The sequence below is a fragment of the Raphanus sativus genome, chromosome 2 (assembly GCF_000801105.2).
Source record: "Raphanus sativus cultivar WK10039 chromosome 2, ASM80110v3, whole genome shotgun sequence".
NCBI lineage: Eukaryota > Viridiplantae > Streptophyta > Magnoliopsida > Brassicales > Brassicaceae > Raphanus > Raphanus sativus.
The window spans coordinates 9,233,958-9,252,751 of record NC_079512.1 but is presented as its reverse complement, the minus strand read 5'-3'; the positions used below and the strand labels follow the sequence as shown (position 1 = coordinate 9,252,751).

The window sequence follows — 18,794 nt, the reverse complement described above, 5'->3', positions numbered from 1 at the left end:
ACTTACCCCTCTGTATTTTCCCAACTGGCACAAACCAAAGCAAAGCAGCTTCACTTCCTAATTTAATTCACACCCCTCTCTCTCTCTCCACACTCACCGCTACTCCGATGCCGTTAGCTAACGACGGTGACGGGAGTTTAACGGAGCTAATCTCCTCACTCCTCTCCCGTATCCCCAACCTCCTCAGCTTCAAATCCAAATGGTCTTCGATCCGCCTCAAACTCCACCATCTCAACACTCACCTCCCCGATCTCCCCAACCACCTATCTCTCGATCTCCTCGCCTCCCTCCGAGAGACGCTACTCCACGCCGCCTCCGTCGCGGCGAGGTGCGAGGGACCAGATTTACCTGACGGAAAGCTCAAGACGCAGAGCGACGTCGACTCAATCACGGCGAGACTCGATCGCCACGTCAAAGACGCCGAGATTCTCATCAGAACCGGAACCGTTTCGATCCCGTCGGAGAAGAAGGAATCAACCGCGGCGAGGAATCTAGTCATCCGATTACAGATCGGCGGAGCCGAATCGAAGCTCTCCGCGATTGATTCGTTGCTTCGAGAAGACGATAAGAACCTAATGATCTCCGTATCTCAAGGAGTCGTTCCCGTTCTCGTCCGCCTCCTCGATTCTTGTACTAGTCAGAGCACGAAGGAGAAAGTCGTATCGTTGATTTCGAGAATCTCGACTATGGAGAGCAGCAAGGACGTGTTGATAGCTGAAGGATTATCTCTACTGAACCATCTCCTTCGCGTGCTTGAATCGGGAAGCGGTTTCGGTAAAGAGAAGGCTTGTGTAGCTTTGCAAGCGCTGAGTTCGTTGTCTAAGGAGAACGCTAGAGCGATTGGTTGTAGAGGAGGGATCTCGTCTCTGCTTGAGATTTGCCAGGCGGGGACTCCTGCTTCTCAAGGTTTTGCTGCTGGTGTGTTGAGGAACTTGGCTTTGTTTGGTGAGATTAAAGAGAGTTTCGTTGAGGAGAAGGCTGTTTTTGTTCTTGTCTCTCTCGGTTCTTCCGGTACGGTTCTTGCTAAGGAGAATGCTGTAGGGTGTTTGGGTAATTTAGCGTCTGGGGATGAGGAGATGATGGTGTTGATTGTTAGGGAAGGAGGGGTTAAGTGTTTAAAGAGTTTCTGGGATTCTGTTTCCGATGATGCTGAGAGGATTGAGGTAGGGGTTGTGCTTTTGAAGAATCTAGCTTTGTGTTCCGTTGTGAGAGAAGTTGTTGTCTCGGAAGGGTTTATCCCACGTTTGGTTCCGGTGTTGAGTTGTGGGGTTCTTGGTGTGAGAATCGCAGCTGCGGAAGCTGTTTCTTCGCTAGGGTTCACCTCGAAAAGCAGGAGAGAGATTGGTGAAAGCGGATGCGTCGGTGCGTTGATTTATATGTTAGATGGTAAAGCCATGGAAGAGAAAGAAGCGGCTTCTAAAGCTCTGTCAACGTTATTGGTGTGCACAAGCAACAGAAAGATTTTCAGGAAGAGTGATAAGGGTGTACTCAGTCTTGTTCGGCTCTTGGACCCCAAGATTACGAAATTGGATAAGAGATACACGGTCTCTGCGTTGGAACTGCTTGTGACTTCTAAGAAATGTAGGAAACAAGTCGTTGCTGCTGGTGCTTGCTTGCATTTACAAAAGCTTGTGGAGATGGATGTTGAAGGAGCTAAGAAATTGGCAGAGAATCTTGCTCGGAGTAAGATTTGGGGCGTCTTTGCAAGGCCATAAGAGACTGTGGATACGTTTATTAACTTGTATGTAAGGAACACTGATGAATCTTGTTGTGTCACTTTTCTCTATATGTTGTTTTGATGATTGATTGTTCATTGATTGTGTAGGGGGGAAAGTTTAATTGCTGATTAGTTCTGTAGGCAAGTAATATCTTTGTAGAGTTTGTAATCCTCTCTGTTATGTTTTCCTTAGCAGCTAATCATATCAGAGTTTGATCCTTCACAACTTTTGATCATGTCCTCTAAAACTTCAAGCACTTGGTCATTTCTCTCAAGTGTTTGATTGATTTAACTGAATCTGGGAACAGGGTATTCTTCAGTGTCTGCAATCTCAAACCGGCTTGTTGCATATTTGAGTTGGAATCTGGTGGTATGTCTTGTCTGAACATATCTCAAATAATAATGTTGGTCGGAAAGCACATGGCCCCGTATGATTGTTATACAGCTGTTAAGTTCTTTGACTTTTAGTCCAATGATTTAATTCCAAATCTGAAAAATCTTCACATTGCTTGGATTCTTTTTGTTCACTAGTTATGTAAAAAATAGAAGTTACCTTCAGCTTATTTCTCTACAAAATGCGGCAGATCAGTTACCACTGATCTTTCTTACATTGATATCGTTTACATTTCCTGGAATAAATGTTCTTAGATGAAAAACAAGAAAGAGCAAATATGTTTATTGAACGATGGAGTGTTACCAACATGCTGATGTTTACTTGATACTGTATAATGATTTGAGCTGCTGACTGATCAACCTGCTGCTGTGAATAGCTGATTGAAGCTCTAGATTATCTGACCACCATTGTTCTAACCCGTGAGCCTCTAGAAACTTTTGTTTCCCTTTCGACATCACAAAAAGCTTTGCTGCTGCTTGAGGAATAGTGCTCACACCAGGACTGCTGTTCTCCTTGTCGTTCACTTCTCTCTTCTCATTAACTCCATCCTGTTCAGTGTAGTGGCAGCAGATGTAGTCGCTGTCGTTCACATATAAATGAGGCACCCACTTTCTCAAATCCACTGAAGATTTCTGATTCTGCCCGTAGAAACTCGGTACCCAGTTCCTAAAACCTGAACCACTACCACGAGGAGCCATCTCTGCTTCATTACAATTTAGTATCAAAGGCTCGTTTCTCTGAGGAAGCATCGACATGAGCCTTCTCCAAGCAAACCCAGCTTTCTCACCGATGTTTCTCAAGCTCATAGCGAGAGATACAGAAGGTGGATTGAACAAATGAGCATCCACAAACAGCCCTTCTTTAGCCAAGGCCTTACCAACCTGCAAAGCAAAACCAGCTCCTAAAGAATGACCAACAACACAGACGTTACCGCTCCCGTATCTCTTAGCTACCGACTGCAGCGCCTCGAGAGCGACGCTGAACCTCACCGAGCCTTTAAGGCTCTCCCAAGCAAGAAACCGGAGATCATCTTCGATGTCGCGTCTCATCGTAAGGCTCTTTAGAATGGTTCCTCGGAGAGCGAGCACTGCTTTTGGTGCCCCGCTTGGTCTGATGACGACTAAATCAGACATGGCAGCTGATCTGTCCCATTCGAGAACAGCTCCGAATATGGATCCGTCTCGCTCGTCAGTCAGCATTTGCGATAACTTGTACTTGAAAGGAATCCACCATTTGGGTGCGAGAGCGTTTTGAGCGTTTCTGTTCTCTTGTCGGTCGAGTTCGAGTAAGTAAGCTGCTTGTATAAAGCATGCCATTACTGTTCTCTTGTAGTTCGGATCCTTCCTACAATACCACAGAAAATCAACCAAAAAGGTTAAAACATTAGACATTTTTAGATTCATCAAAAGTAAATACTTGCAGAACCCAAAAAAAAAAGTAGTTATTTTTAGAAACTTTTCAGTTCACACAGGACATGAAAGTTAATAACTTCAGACACCATCTAAGTGTAGCATGTTCAAAGTCTAAAGCAACAAATAAATAAATAAAATTCAACCAACTCTGAGTTTGAATTCCTTGTGATCCGAAGAACAGAAACAGGGTTCTGCTGCAATGTCTTGAGATTCAAAGAGGTAGAAAACCAAGCGTCTGTGGTCGGGTGGTCAAGGCGCTCCGTGGATTCCCAAGGGACCCGAATTCGAATCCGCACCACACCAGATTTCCACCAAGAGTGGCCACGGGGCTTTCACATTCTCTCTGGGAAATAGTTTACCATTTTCTTTTTTTCAAAGACGTAGAAACCCAATCTTAACAAGAAAACGTAAGAACAGAAACTAGTTTCAGATATTGTAGTAAGAGAGAGAGAGAGGGAGAGAGAGAGGAATGATACCAACTGGAACTGATGAGATCTCTCCAGTTAGGAGAAGCTACGTTTCTGGGTCCCGAGACGTGAAACGCGTCAGGGTGATGAGCTTCATCTTCCTTCACTACCACCATACTCTTCGTCTTCGGAGTCATCGGCGTAGAAGTAGCCGCCATTAACACCACATCGGATTCAGTTTCCGTCATGTCTTCTTCCACAGCTCCACAATTCGCCATCAACATTCTTTCCCTCTCTCTTTCTTTTTACGCGACTACTAGAGAGAGAGCATCAGATCAATAATAATGCAAGTTGGCGAATTCGTATAGGGGGATCAGATTCGAATTGAATTGTTTTCGAGCGTTGGAACTGGGAACGTAAAGTAAGAAGAAAATAAAGTTGCAACCTTTTTGATTTGTGAATTGATTTGAAAGAAAAAAACTTCAATTAATGATTTTGAAACGCTTGAGATTTGCGGATCTATCAAACGGTCATCTTGTTTTTGTTGTCGACTTTTATAGTAAATACCTTTTAAACCCTTAACGTCTTGTCTTAGGTCTTTCCTTACAGGGGTAGAGTAGGTAGACCGATTAACTTTGTCCACCGTGGATAGTGGAAGCCAGAATGCAAGCGCTGTGTTTAGTCAAAGATTTTACTTTTTAGTATTGCTTAGATCAGATCTATTTCAACCCTAATAACTTTCACTGTACCTAGTACAATTTTTTTTTGTCACTGTACCTAGTACAATTTAAAAAGTAATAAACTCTAAACACAATCTCAACTAAACTCGATTATAATTCAAATAAATTACCTAAACTTTTTAAAATGTATGACATTGACTATAAACAAAAAATTAGTTAACCGCTAATCACCAAAACGAAATTGTTTTAGCTTTAAAACAGGTTTGGTATTTGAATCCCCTATATATTAAAGAAGAAACATTTTTAAGGCTTTCCTTAAACGGTTTTCACCAGAATGCATGAGAAGGCTTCATTCCACGTGTCAGTCTGTGAGCGTTTTGAAAAAAACGCAACATTTATTGCCTAACTTTCTTTCCTTTATTGCTTATATTACATAAAACATTCACAGCTAATTTTTTTCATAGCTTTGTCGACGCAATAAAAGCTCACACAAGCCTTGCACGCGAGTTACACTTTCACTTACGGACAAGTCGGGCGAACTCGAGTTGATATCGAAGCAGGCCACTCTTCTTTAAGCTGATTGTCTCTCGAGTCTCGATGATCTCTTTTGCAAACTCGATACATATTATATGGGGATATCTACTCCGTCGTTCGGGTTTTATCTGCTTGTGTTCAGGCATCTCGATGGCGTGGAGTGTATTGCTGATCTGGTTGAAGAGATTGAGATGCGTAAGAACTCTTATGTGTATGCGACGTTCGAGTGGAAATTCAAGTTCTACCAGAAGGTTAGCCAGTTATGTGTTCCTGTCATAAGCTTGGTTGATCCTAACTAAGAAGATTGCAAAGTATAAAAACAAGCAAGCTCTTTTGCGTGAGCTTAAGAGCATATCTATATTTATTTTGGGTTTATCCCCCTTCATCCAAGCTGCTTGGCGCTGACATTCAAGAAGGAAAAACACTGAACTGAGATGAATTAAAAAAGAGGAAGACGAGATGGATTATTAAAATGAATATGATGCTGCTGAGGAGGAAGACAACATGATTCCAGTGTTTACAAGAACAGTCTTCTTCTAGACTACACAAACAATATTTTCATTAAGATTTGCTGCTAATGCATTGAAAGGTCGCATACTAAAGAGTTCAGAGAGTTCAAAGAGGTTGTTGAATCTGCAAAAAGCCTCTAGAACCTGATTTTGATGCTGAATAATAACTCTTGTGTAGAGGAAAAAATCAGAAAGAGACTACACAGTAATTGATTAATACACGTGTTTCACCAACTTTTAAGAGTATCTACACGAGAGCCAATGATCCTTCCTTCAATAATACAATGCATTTTTAACAGTTCATACGTCGATATCTGTTAGACTTCCAGTCTTTGAAGCAATAATGACAAAGTTACTCCTCTCTTCTAAGTCTGGTACAAAGAAGCTTTCTCTTCTGAACAGAACAACTCAATACTGAAAAAGATTTTACTTTTTAGTATTGCTTAGATCAGATCTATTTCAACCCTAATAACTTTCACTGTACCTAGTACAATTTTTTTTGTTTATAATTTAGCAAAAAAAAAAAAAAAAAAAAAAAAAACAACTCAATACTGAAAGAAGAAGAAACACCTTTTGGGCAGAGACATTATTTATCCATTGCCTAGAAAGAAGAATCAAACAGTGTCGTTGCATATGATTCTAGGCCAGATTTGGTTGATGTTGGTCATTTTGTATATCGTTTATGTTTTTGTATATCCCATGCACATAAGAGGAACGTGTTTCTCACCGTAATATGTATATAATAATTTATTTACTTTTAGGTGAATAAGAATAATAGATCGATTTACTTCTTGATGTTATTATGGTTAATGTAAGTTTATATAAAAAACATGTTAAGATTAGTAAAATTGACGGGTTTACACATATATACCGAATTAAACTGAGAGTGTGGGTTTTGATTTGAATAGCAATTAAATTTGGTATTTACACATAAAAAATATGTTTTGACAATATTTATTGTGGTGAGTGATTGTCAAGGTAAATTTATGATATTAATTGGCATATATTTCAAATTTTTATGTTATGGAAATATTTATATGGATGAGTGATTGTCAAGTTAAATATATATGCCACTTAATATTTATATTTTCGAAGATATAATTGATATTGGATTAGGTATATTTAACATATATAAGACCCGCGTCTCCCATTCATTTTATTCATTTTCTAAACCCCGAAACCTTATAAACTATTTAATAATAATAATGGTTGCCATAACTGTTGTATCTTATTTGAAACCATTAAAGTCAATGAAGATGATTAGAGTGAAGATCATACGTTTTGGGAATCAGTATTCTTCAGCTGCTGGCCTAACGATTGTGATAGTTTTAATCGACTCTAATGTGAATGCCCCTTAATCTTTGTCTTGCTAAATTATATAAACTGAAATGTTTTTTTTTCATTTATTTAAGTTTTGACTATGTTTGTATTTTTTATTGTACGGGGTCTTTATCAAAATATCATGTATATTTTTATGTTTTGTAATTTACATATATAGTATAATATATTATTTTATAATATAGATGTTTGATAATAATATTTTTATTTGCACAAAATATTGTATTAAAAATTTATAACTTGATGCAATTTGATGTAATTGTACTATTCATTTATTGACATGTTATTCTTTTGTAATTTATTTTAAAATGAAACAATATACTAATTTTTTTTTGCATTAGTTTTCTATGAGTTATTATTAATTTTATGATATTTCATCTACTTTAAATTAAACTCTCAAAATTTTTATATTCGACTAAACTAAATAAGGAAATATTATATTCATATATACATATATAGATAATCTCTTAATTTAATTTAAGCCCAAGATTTTTTAACTAAGCAATCAACATAAATGCTAATAGAAAAATAAGTTTGACCATATAAATTATTATATTCTTTAATATGGTCAAATATCATAACTAATATTGTTTCATATTTGTTTAATTTTAGTTATAATAGTTTTAAAAAAATTATAAACTAAAAGTTAGGTATTATTCGGATTAAAATTTTGGCGGTTATAATATTCGTTTTCTTTCAAATCGAGGTGAAATTAACTCTGTAAGTTATTAATTTGTTCTTGAGTTAATGTTTAACAAAGAAATAAAAAATAAATCTATAAATAATTAATATAATTTTCCAAATATTCTAAATTATATTGAAAATAATAATTTACTTGGTCGATCATTTTTAAATTTATTTATTTTAATTTAGATTTTAAATAAAAAAATAATTATAGAACCAACTAATACTTTACAAAAGTATTAATTACAAACTTAAAAAAAAACATTAAAAATGTGAATATCAATCTATATGTTATCATAAAAAGTTAGTGACATATACATTACATGTTCTACGTGTTTTTTACTCCATCTCAATCTCTTTCTGACTAAATTTGGTATGAAATTCTATATTTTTGACCAAAATAAAAATGCCTATTATTTTTATAATACATTACAAATCATAATCATATCATTATGATTAACCAAGCTATATATTTTCATGTCATTACAAAATTTTCTTCAATTACACCTTATCAATTACACAAGTTTTTAAAAAAAATTGAATCTTACTTTCTATAATATGCACAATGTCCTTCAATCTTTCATTATATAACATGTATGTAATATCTGTGACTAAAACATTTACCATTCTAATATTTATAGATTAAAAATTTCTAATTTCTATTTAGTTCATTCACTTCGCGCAAGGCGCGGATATCACATAGTTTGAGTTATATAACCCAAACTACTACTAATTTATCAAAGGAATAGAGTAAAATGTTGGGTTCCCGTTAAAGATTTTTCCCCTGTTTCTTCTCAGTCAAACCGAAGATACATATGATTTGGTCAAATCCGGTTTATATTGAATTCTCGTAGCAATCTTCTTCTACAAGTAATCAAATCAAAACCCCACTTTCTTTCTCAGCCGACGACAGACCCAAAACTTCCTCAGGAAAATGGCTCAAACTGACGAGTCTTCAAGTACCATGTCGAAAGCCAGGGATCTTCTCGCGACTCCAAGCCACGAACCCCTAACGATCATCGTCGACCAACTCTTCACCACTCCCCAACAATCCATCGAACACCAAACCGCGCGTGCTCTCTACGACTTCTGCGTCGCCAACTTCTCGAATTGCTTAACCCTAATGCTTCTCAAGGTCTATAGATTCTCTTCCGTTAACGTCACCAGACTCCGATCGATCTTTCTCCTCTCCGAAACTCTCACCAAACAACACGGCCTCCAACTCTCCCTCTCCCCCGTCGCTTTAAACCACATCAAACCGTTTCTTGTTTCTTGCCTGAAGATGCTGAACGCCACGAATAAACGCGACAACGGTATCTTCAGAATCATCGTTTCTCGTGTAGCTTCTTCGATGATGTTTGATACTGGCCACCGATGGGACGAGCTCGGACTTTGTATACTCTCCCTCCTTTACACCGATCCACTCAAAGCGTTCAACGTCTTCGTCGATTTGCCGCCAATCCATGGAGATTTCATTAACATAGTCCATCTTAAGCTTCAAGAAGAAGTCTACAAGGTGTTGTTTCACCCTGACGATGATTGGAGTTTGGGGTTAGAAACTGCTATCAAACTAGGGCTTCAGGTTTCAGATACAGAGAAAAGATCTGAGATTCTCGAAACCGTCGTCAAGTCAGCTGAGAAGCTTGTGAGTATGGGGATGGAAAAGTCTCTGAAAGAAGCGCTTGAACGTCTCTTGAAGTTTCTTGCGAAAGACGCAACCTTGTGTAAATGGATTGGAGCACGAGAAACCGCGGAAAAGATCTCTCAGCTGGTTAATCCAAATCCATGTTTCAAACTCAGCCTTGATTATGGATTATTAGGACAAGACCATGACGTGTACGTTAACTTGTGCACGTTATCCGCAGTAGAGATCTTGAGTTCCTTTGCGAAAACTAAACATGATGATAGGTTTAGAGAGATAGCGATGAGAAGACTTCATGATTTGCTATGTGATCACACTTCAGGGAAGTGGGGTTTAGACGTTTCGGAGTTCGAGAAACTCCAGCCGATGCTCATCAGTTGCCTTAAGGAAGAAGTAATGCCGGAGAACACGTTCGAGATTCTCGGTAAGGTGGTTTACCACGTTGCAATGGAGACGTTCGGCTTCGGGGAGGACCCGTGGTTCGACCTATGGGACTACATCGCATCGGAAAGCGAATTCGAGAAAGCGGTTTATATCTTCCAGTGCTTAACGATGCGGTTTGATGATGGTAAACTAGGCTTTGTGGTTCCTGCTGTAAGTAGGTTTCTTCCGGAGATAAGCTCAAGGCTAAACCCACCAAGAGCGGTGTTGGTAGATGATCACGATAGGTGGGTTTTGGCGTTTACGGGTGGGTTTTGTGTGGTGATTCGCTTGGTGAATGAAGCGAGTCACGCTGGTTTTGTTGAGGAGATTGCAGTTAAGATGATAGAGTCGGTGAAAGTGCTTGTAGAGAGAGGAATGGAAGTTGGGCTTGTGAGGAGAGCTTTCAGAGTTCTTGAACGCATTGTGGAGGAACAATGGGACTGGTATGAGGCTTGCGAGTACAGACTTGTTAAGGGTTTGCTTAGGAGGCTCTATGAAATCAAAGGTATGAAAATGGAAAGTAAGATGGTGTTGTGGAGAATCAGTGGGACTCTTGAGAGGAACGTGAATGAAGAATTGAGAGTGCGATCAGGGCTGAACGGTTCAGCTGAAATGCTGTAGTACAAAACTAATCAATATATGTACAAACACGCCATGAAACCTCTTTCTCTTAAAGGACATTATGGTTTTTTTTTGTTACCTTATGCTTTTCCGAGAGGGAAGCATAATGCTCAAATAAGACAGATAAACACTTTTTTGACCTGGACATTAACTGAGCAGATCAAATCATTAGTGGATAATCTCTTTTTTTTTTAATGTGTTAAATTTATTCAAAAGAAAAAAACTTTTTTCGCCACAAGTGCATCGTGTTTTTAAATTAACACATTTTCAACCTTGATTCTAAACTCATAAAAAGATCACCGTGTAGCAAGCCGCCTTGATAATCCAGCAGCATATTTTTGATCTCCCAATTGTTGCAGAGAGAGGCAGCAGTTCCGTACTTAACGATCCAGTAGTTTCCTAAGTTCTCTTGCTGAAGTTTGCATTGCACATGTCTTCTATTATTGCTTTTCCTCCATAGTGAATGGATACTCTCGCGTCCCACAGAAGTTGATAAGGCAATGGGACAAGATCTCTTGTCACATTTTAAGAATGAGAGCATTCATTTTGTACTTGTGATGCTCCATCTTTTGAAAGCAATGACTGGAGAGCACTGAGAAAGACTCAGTTAACGCAACTGTGGGGGAGAGATTTGCAAAACAAGCAAAGAATGTGCCACCTTCAAGTGTATCTCAATCATTTTACATTGGATCTTGCATATGAAACTTTTCTCACAATTCTCTCATGGCGACTCATCGGCAAATTGAATTCGCCAAGGTCGTACAGTCTTACGGCAAACTCCATTCCGACCAAGACAAACCTGACGTCATCCCCCATGACTTTCTAATATCTGATGATTGATTCACTGTCACGCTAATTTGAACTCCTAATTGGACCAGCTATTTACCTCTGCTTGGCACTAATTAACCCTTGAGCAATCAAGATGGTTAGGAGGAAAACATTAGCATGTGGCTTATGGGCCATGTGTTTTCTTTCATAATAAAAAAATTGTATATTCCCAGAAGATTAACTATTGAACATTTTCATAATAAGTTCACAAATTTATCTAATAGTCACTTAAATATTTTTTTTTCACTTGGCACATTTTGCCATTTTAATTTGTGACATTTCATAAACAATAGCAAACTCATTTAATCTTAAACAATGAATGTTAACTATTGAATCTTTTCATAATAGGTTAACAAACTTATCTTTTTTTTTCGAACTATTTCAAGGTTAACAAATTTATCTATCAAACAGTCACTTAAAAATTCTTTTTCTTACTTGGCACCTTTTGGCATCTTAAATTGTGACATTTCACAAACAATAGCAAACTCATTTCTTCTAAACAATGATGTCATCATTTATAATAGAAAAATAAAAATAAAATCTAACAATGGAGTTAATTCTTTTTTTTCCTGATCAAAACAATGAAGTTTATTCTTAATCTTTAATCTAATGGCTAGAATTTTATTTAACATCTTGACTATAACATCATAGTTTAATTAAGCAAAATATGTGTTTATTCTTTGAAGAGTTATATCTTTTCAAAAAACTTAACCACATTGAACCTTTTAATTGAGTTTTTCCATAATAACAAGTTGTATATTTTCAAAAGTTTGCCATTAATCATTGAACCTTTTAATATTAAAAATATTGTATATTTTCAAAAGATTAACTATTGAATCTTTTCAGACTAGGTTAACAAATTTATCTAACCAGTCACTTAAAATTTTCTTTCTTGCTTGACACCTTTTGGCATCTTAAATTGTGACCTTTCATAAACAATAACAAACCCTTTTCATCTAAATATGAAGGTTTAAAGTGCAAAGTTTGCCAACTTCATGATTTATGATGCAATTTTGTTAAATTTTTATGTGACATGTGATGCAAAGTTGTACAAGTTTATTTGTACAGTTGTATTTTTTTTTTTTTGGTTACAAAAAAAAAATACAACTGTACAAATAAACTTGGCCGCCAAACAGAGTTGTTGTAATTTTTAAAAATGTGACCGTTGCTTTAACGTTTTAATCATGACCGTTGAAAAATAAAGCGATCATCTAATCTCCACGGTCAAATAAAATAAAGATCTCTCCTTCTTCTACAGAATGATTATCTCTTCCCCCCGTTGCGTTGGGTGATGTTCTTCGCTCGAAAATCTCCCCCTCTCCTTGGGTTTTCTTCATCTTAACCACATCGTCTCTCTCTCTCTCTCTCTCTCGCTCTCTCTCTCTCTCTCCATATATATTCCATAATATTTCTCAAAGTCGCTTCGGTCTTAGGGTTTATTCGAATCGAGAAAATGGCGAACACATCCAAAAGTGAAGAGGCGTATAGGCAAGAAGGGGTAAAGTAATTGATTCTTAGAGACCCGATCCGATCCGATCCCTCTTCAGATCGTAAGCTTCTTCTAGAAATTTTCATTTTAATTTCGATCACTCTTCTTATTAGGATTGATTGTTCCGGTTTCTTAGGCTCTGTTGCCAATCTTGAATGGATCAGGAGAAAGACTCGTACGGGTTCAAAATCTATTACTCAACCAAACAACATTGCCGTCTCTCTCTCTCTCTCGCCTTCAGGTACTATTATATATTACTTAATGGAATATTGTTCACTATGTTAGTCTGTGTATAAACATAAGCGTGTTGACATGATGATTTAGAGATTGATTGATTGAGGTTATTGTTTAAATGCCATCTGATCTTCGTCAAAAGTGACCATTTGAAGTATATATAACATATGATTACCAACAGAGAGAGTCTTTTTGTTTGTGCAGGAGAAGGACAAACACGCTTATGTTTATACACATTAGCCATGAAGTAGATACTCTGGGGGAAACATTAAGCACCATGAAATTTGCGTAGAGAGAGTTGAACTCGTGTCACTTCTGAGGTTAAAGAAACTCAAAGAGCAGGTCGTCCTTTTACGTTGCCACATTACCATTAAAGGCTGTTAAATTGCTTTCAGATTGATTGCTAGTTTGAAACTTGCGCTGGCTGGCGACGTGTGTCTCTTCTTCATAACTCTATATCAAACAGCATTGAGGTAAAAAAGGGAACAACAAAACTAAACTCGCGAATCCCCTTTTTTGGCAGTGATTATTACTTCATAATGTTCAGTGACAATGCTTGCAGAGGGTCAAACCGACTCTACATCGAGCGTTGACTACTTACACGGCACCGTCTACAGATGGGAAAGAGGAGGAAATGGAGATTAGTGAATGGGTTGATGATAAACATCAAGACAACAAGATCACATACACAGCTGGATAAGCGCGTTGTCTAGCTTGAAACGTGAACCATCATCACGAATCGTAGAGAGCAAGATATTCAACAGAGCTACTGCCATTTTACTTAATCAGTTCCTAGAGCCTGACCAGCCTTTTATACGTCAACAGTTTAGTTTGAGCCTTCATTTTTATACGCTAGCTGTCTTTACTTATACTCTTACTGTTTCAATTTGCAGGATCCAACACCATCCATGATCACTACCGTAGTAAAGTCCATAACAAAATGCTTACCAATCTCGAGTCCTGGTAATTGCTCCTTCTCTCACCATCATATGATATATAACATATAACCACGACGCAGATCTCTCAACATGTCTTAACTTTTAACTTTTTTTTAAGCATAACAATTTACCATACGTTTAGTCTTTTTGTTTTGTTTTAAAGCCAACTATTCAACCCAAAAACTGCCTGTTTGTTGGATTTAGACAATACATTTCTGTGTAGATTTAGGAAATATCTTCATTGAAATCAAATAGAAAGAAAAACATAAAAGAGATTTAATTGATCAAAGATTTCATAAAAAGATAATTAGAAGTGTAAAGTGAATCTAATAATCTATAAAATCTTTCTAAAAATGTGTTATACATCTAAGAAGAGGAAAGAGATCGCATGATTGCTCGGAAGAAGGCTTAGAAGAGAATTTCGGCGAACTAAAAGGTAGATGGAAGTCTTTTCAGGCGAAGGTAAAGGAGTTAGCACCAGTCTAAATGAACTAGGGGAAACTTACTGTAGGGGGATATATTCCATCACCTACAAGGCCCATTAGATAGACAGATCCAGTCCACTTAATGATTGAAGATTCAATCGGGTTAAGGCGAACAACGAAGCCGGAGAGCCCTTGGCCGCCAAATGGGCCGAACAAAGACGTCGCGTCTTACCGCTCGGCCCAGTAGTCCTATAGCTCGGCCCATTACGGAAGCCCATGATGATACATCTTCATTAAGGCGAATCATGAAGAGGAGCTATAAAAAGAGAGGGGAGAGGACCGAAACGGGGATCGACACTTTCACACACTCATTAGGCGGCTAGAACTAGGGTTTCATTTCTCTCTATCCGCTACCTTGTATTGTTTTTTCCGGCCAGCTCTACGAGCACTGGCTTGTTCTCACCGTTTACTCTCCCTTTGTAACCGATAGACTTTTTCTTTGCAATAAAACGTCTTTGTTAAACCCACAAATAAGTTTCGTCTCTCTTTCTACTAGTTTCCGACTGAACTCGGATCAAACAGTTGGCGCCCACCGTGGGGCATAGCGAAGTAACGTTAGTAGAGATGAGTCCTAACCTCGAAGGTTCCACTTCTGGCGAGGAACACGACGCGCCGGAACCAACACCCGTAACATCTATTTCGATAGCACCCGCTTTCGTCGATACCATTATGGAACGTTTTGCTCGACAGACGCTGCCCAGAAGGCAACCACGGAGCAAATTGCCGCCATCGCCGCACTCCTTGCTCCTCTCGCCGGCGCTCCAGATGCACTGACTACTACCATCTGGAGGCAGCTGTTCAACACCGTGGTAACCGCCGATCCCGCGAATCATGGCGCTCCTTCCAGTACCCTGAACCCAGACGCCGCTCCTTTCACCCCCGCGAATCCAGATCTGCAGATGATTCGTGAAGTCGTCGCACTTAAACAATCGCTCCAGGACATACACTCCAAGATACATTGTGTCACCACCTCCGCACCGCAAATCGAGCAAGTCCTGGCCAACACCCTCCGGACCCCTTTTTCTTTCGCTGTAACTAACATCCGACTAAGACCGATAAAGAAACTCCGACAGCCGACATAAGAGGGTCTCACCGACCCAACTACTCACATCACGTCCTTTAACATTGCGGTATGCCGAGCAAACTTTTTCGACGAAGAGCGGGACGCCGGCTACTGTCAGCTTTTCGTCGAAAGTCTAAAAGGACCGGCTCTCACCTGGTTCACGGGTCTCGCCGAGAACTCCATCAAGGATTTCCATGACTTGTCATCCGCTTTCCTCAAGAACTACATCATGTTTACAGAAGAAGACGCAACGGTGTTAGACCTGTTGAACCTTTCTCAAGGAAAAGATCAAAGCTTGCGAAGTTTCATGGAGAAATTCAAGGCCATCGTCTCGAAAGTCGTCATGCCCGACAGCGTTACAGTCGCGGCTCTCAAGAACATGCTATACGTCCACTCCGTTTTCTGTGATGATCTTTACAGAAACCCCACAACATCCCTTTCCAAAGCCATCGTTTGTTCTAAAAACTTCATCCGCATGGTCCTAGACACAAAAGTTCTCATCGGCAAGTTGAACGCAGCCAAAGCTGCAACAGCCGACAAAACCAGCTTGAAGAACGTGGATACTCGTCAAGAACCACGTCAACACTCGTCGAGCGACAAGGCGACCCAAAAGAAATATTTCCTGTACATCGTCGACGATGAGACTTCTCTAGCATCAAAAACTGTAGTCCGCGAAAAAGGGTGGAACGTTTACAACCGAGAAACCAATGGCATTCCATCGGAGCCTCTGCACCAGCGAGCTCTAGGCCCACAGGAGCCGAGAAATGGTGCGACTACCATAACGCCAAATCACACGACACGAGAGAATGCAAGACACTCTTCGAGCAAATCCTCTCCTATGTTGCAAGTGGTAAGCTGGAGATCAAACCGCCGAAGCCGAGTGCAAGAGGACCCGCAAGAACAATAAAGATAAGAAAACGCAAAGGAAGCAAGGCAAAGCCCCCCAAAACGAGAGGCAAGCAGCATCCATAGAAGTGACTCCAACATCACTAGAAAAAGGCAACTCCTCGAGCGATGAGGAGTCGCCGAGAAACCGACGACGCGCCGAAACCGTCTTGGCAAGACCCACCAGCAACACCGGCGATCGCGAGTCACCGCGAGCAAGGAGGCGTATCAATGTCGTTCTGACACAGCAGGAACCCTTGTGCGACGAAGCCAAGCATACTTCTCCTCCCGACTTGTGCGTTCAGCTAAGTCGCCAGTCGCTAAGCGATCTAAGAAACCTCCTCAAATGAAAGGACAAACCGACAATGGACGCCGTCAGCCACACATCCGATCTTCGCGACTCGATTAATTTCTCCAAGACTCGCCGATTAAACGCCCTGAGCCTTATGAAGCCCCGACCCGTCGACTTACGAGAAAAGCTCAACCCCAAAAAACCAGACTTGCGAAATCAGCTCGACCGCAGGAAAGACGCTGTTCTTAACGTCATTATGGGCGGATCCCCGCCGTGCGTAGATTTTGTCATATCTATTAAAGACTATCACCGCTAAGCAACATCTTCGCGTAAGTGGCCATCAAGGCCCGAGAATGATCATCAGATCACTTGGTATCCATATACCACACAACGAGCCCCTCCTAGTCAAACTCGGAATCAGAGACTGCCAAGTCACCAAGCTTCTTATCGACACGAGTAGTTTCGTTGATCTGATCTTCCAAGACACCCTCGACAGGATGGGCGTCGATACATGAAGCATGAAACCGTCCTCTCGCTCCCTTACATGTTTTAATGGATCATCCGAGGTCATAATCGGCACCATTGGCCTTCCAGTATTTGCATGTGGCATCACGCAAACCGTCAAATTCTCGGTCGTCAACTCCAAAACCCCCTACAACGCAATCCTAAGAACACCGTGGCTGCATTCGATGAAGGCGATACCGTCAACCTACCATCACAATACGTCAAGTTCCCCGGATCCGACGAAAGATTCGTACTCTTCGAGGAGATCAGCAAGCCGCTTGAGACCTGTTGATCGCAACCATCAAGCTACAGCGACCAACGTCGCATGTCAACTCTGTCTCGAAGCCAATACAGAAGGTGTTCCCTCAAGCAGAAGAGGTGCTCGGAGTCTCCATCGACGACACCGATCCTAGCAAAGTGATCCAAGTCGGTGCCTTTTTGGCGGATGATATAAAGCTAATCGCCTTTCTCTGACAAAATATCTCAACTTTCGCTTGGACCACTGATATTAGGAGTTTTGAGACTCCTAAGTCAAATGATAGTAAAATGGAAGTAATATGTCAAACCAGTTCTGAGGGACTTCAAGCACTAAGAATGCAAGCACTTACTTAATCTAAATGCAACCAATGATTTAAAATGATTTCAGAAACAATAACTAACTATGATGACAAGATAGAACTAAAGCGCATTAAATGAATGACTTTCTTAAAAATGATGAAAGAGAACTCATGGGCATGGGAATATGATTTCGGGTGATCAAGTATCAAACAAAGATGACAAATGACGAATCAAACAAATGACCTTAAGCCTAAACACAATCCTAAGCAAGCTCTATATCTAGATGAATGCTCATTTGCCAACACATCTCAGACATCAAATCTCTTTGGCTGAATGATATGAAAGCAATCATTAAGAACAGGTTTATTAGCTATCCTAACACTCTTAACAACAAATATCTTTGGCAAGATGCATTAAGAGCCTAGCAGAGTTGTCTCGGACATTTCAACAAACACCTTTTGGGTGGAAAATGTCTAGAGGTCAACTTTCGAATGATCAGAACAAAAGAGGCTGTAAGAACACTCTACTAGCAAGGCTTGAGATAGACCTACACTAAAAACATCCTTGATCTAACCTAATCACCCTAGTCTCCCTAACCCATGAATTCAAAAGAGAACTACTCACTAATCTTCATGAGAAACCTTAAACCCATACTGGATTTCAGATTAAACATGTAGACGAACACAGGAAATCAATAAGAAATCAATAACAAGAGAACAACGAATCCAAAAGATGAACTTTCCAAAAGTATTTTGTGGTTTTCTCTTCAACAAAAGATAATCTAGCCATAAGTGGCTACAACATGTCTTAAACTTAGGTTTTTCAGAGTGCCAAAACGACATAAGTAATTGCAAATAGGTCCTTGAATAAAAAAGAAATCGCAAATAAGAAATACGCAGCGACCTCCGCAGGTCGCTCCAGCACGTCGCTCTGGCCTTGGGAGCGACCTCGGATGGTCGCTGCGAGGGGTTGCTCTGGAGGCATTTTCTTCGTCTTCGAGCCGTGTAAAGCCGAGCGACTTGGAGTGGTCGCTCTAGCTTTGGTCGTCAAGGTCGCTCCGGCTGGAGCGAGGTCTCACAGCGACCTCTGCAGGTCGCTCCAGGCTCCTCTCGTCCAATCATCCTCCTTTTCACATCTTTTGAGCTCCAAATGCATTC

The 18,794-nt window shown here is 39.8% G+C and overlaps 3 protein-coding genes across 3 annotated transcripts; 2 read left to right on the top strand and 1 right to left on the bottom strand.

Annotated features, from left to right (window-relative positions):
- The first annotated feature begins 15 nt into the window (after positions 1 to 15).
- On the top strand, positions 16 to 1,935 carry LOC108842533 (vacuolar protein 8). The gene has a single exon (XM_018615472.2). It carries the CDS (start codon positions 108 to 110, stop codon positions 1,713 to 1,715), a length of 1,608 nt encoding a protein of 535 aa, XP_018470974.1. The 5' UTR covers positions 16 to 107; the 3' UTR covers positions 1,716 to 1,935.
- Positions 1,936 to 2,258: 323 nt separating this feature from the next.
- Positions 2,259 to 4,442, bottom strand: LOC108842535 (GDSL esterase/lipase At4g10955). The gene is made up of 2 exons (XM_018615476.2): positions 4,000 to 4,442; positions 2,259 to 3,455 (listed from the first exon to the last, which is right to left on the bottom strand). The coding sequence occupies exons 1-2, from the start codon at positions 4,212 to 4,214 to the stop codon at positions 2,429 to 2,431; spliced, it is 1,242 nt and encodes a 413-aa protein (XP_018470978.1). The 5' UTR covers positions 4,215 to 4,442; the 3' UTR covers positions 2,259 to 2,428.
- Positions 4,443 to 8,368: 3,926 nt separating this feature from the next.
- On the top strand, positions 8,369 to 10,405 carry LOC108837799 (uncharacterized). Its single transcript, XM_056992670.1, has one exon. The coding sequence runs from the start codon at positions 8,610 to 8,612 to the stop codon at positions 10,359 to 10,361; it is 1,752 nt and encodes a 583-aa protein (XP_056848650.1). The 5' UTR covers positions 8,369 to 8,609; the 3' UTR covers positions 10,362 to 10,405.
- Positions 10,406 to 18,794: the final 8,389 nt, after the last annotated feature.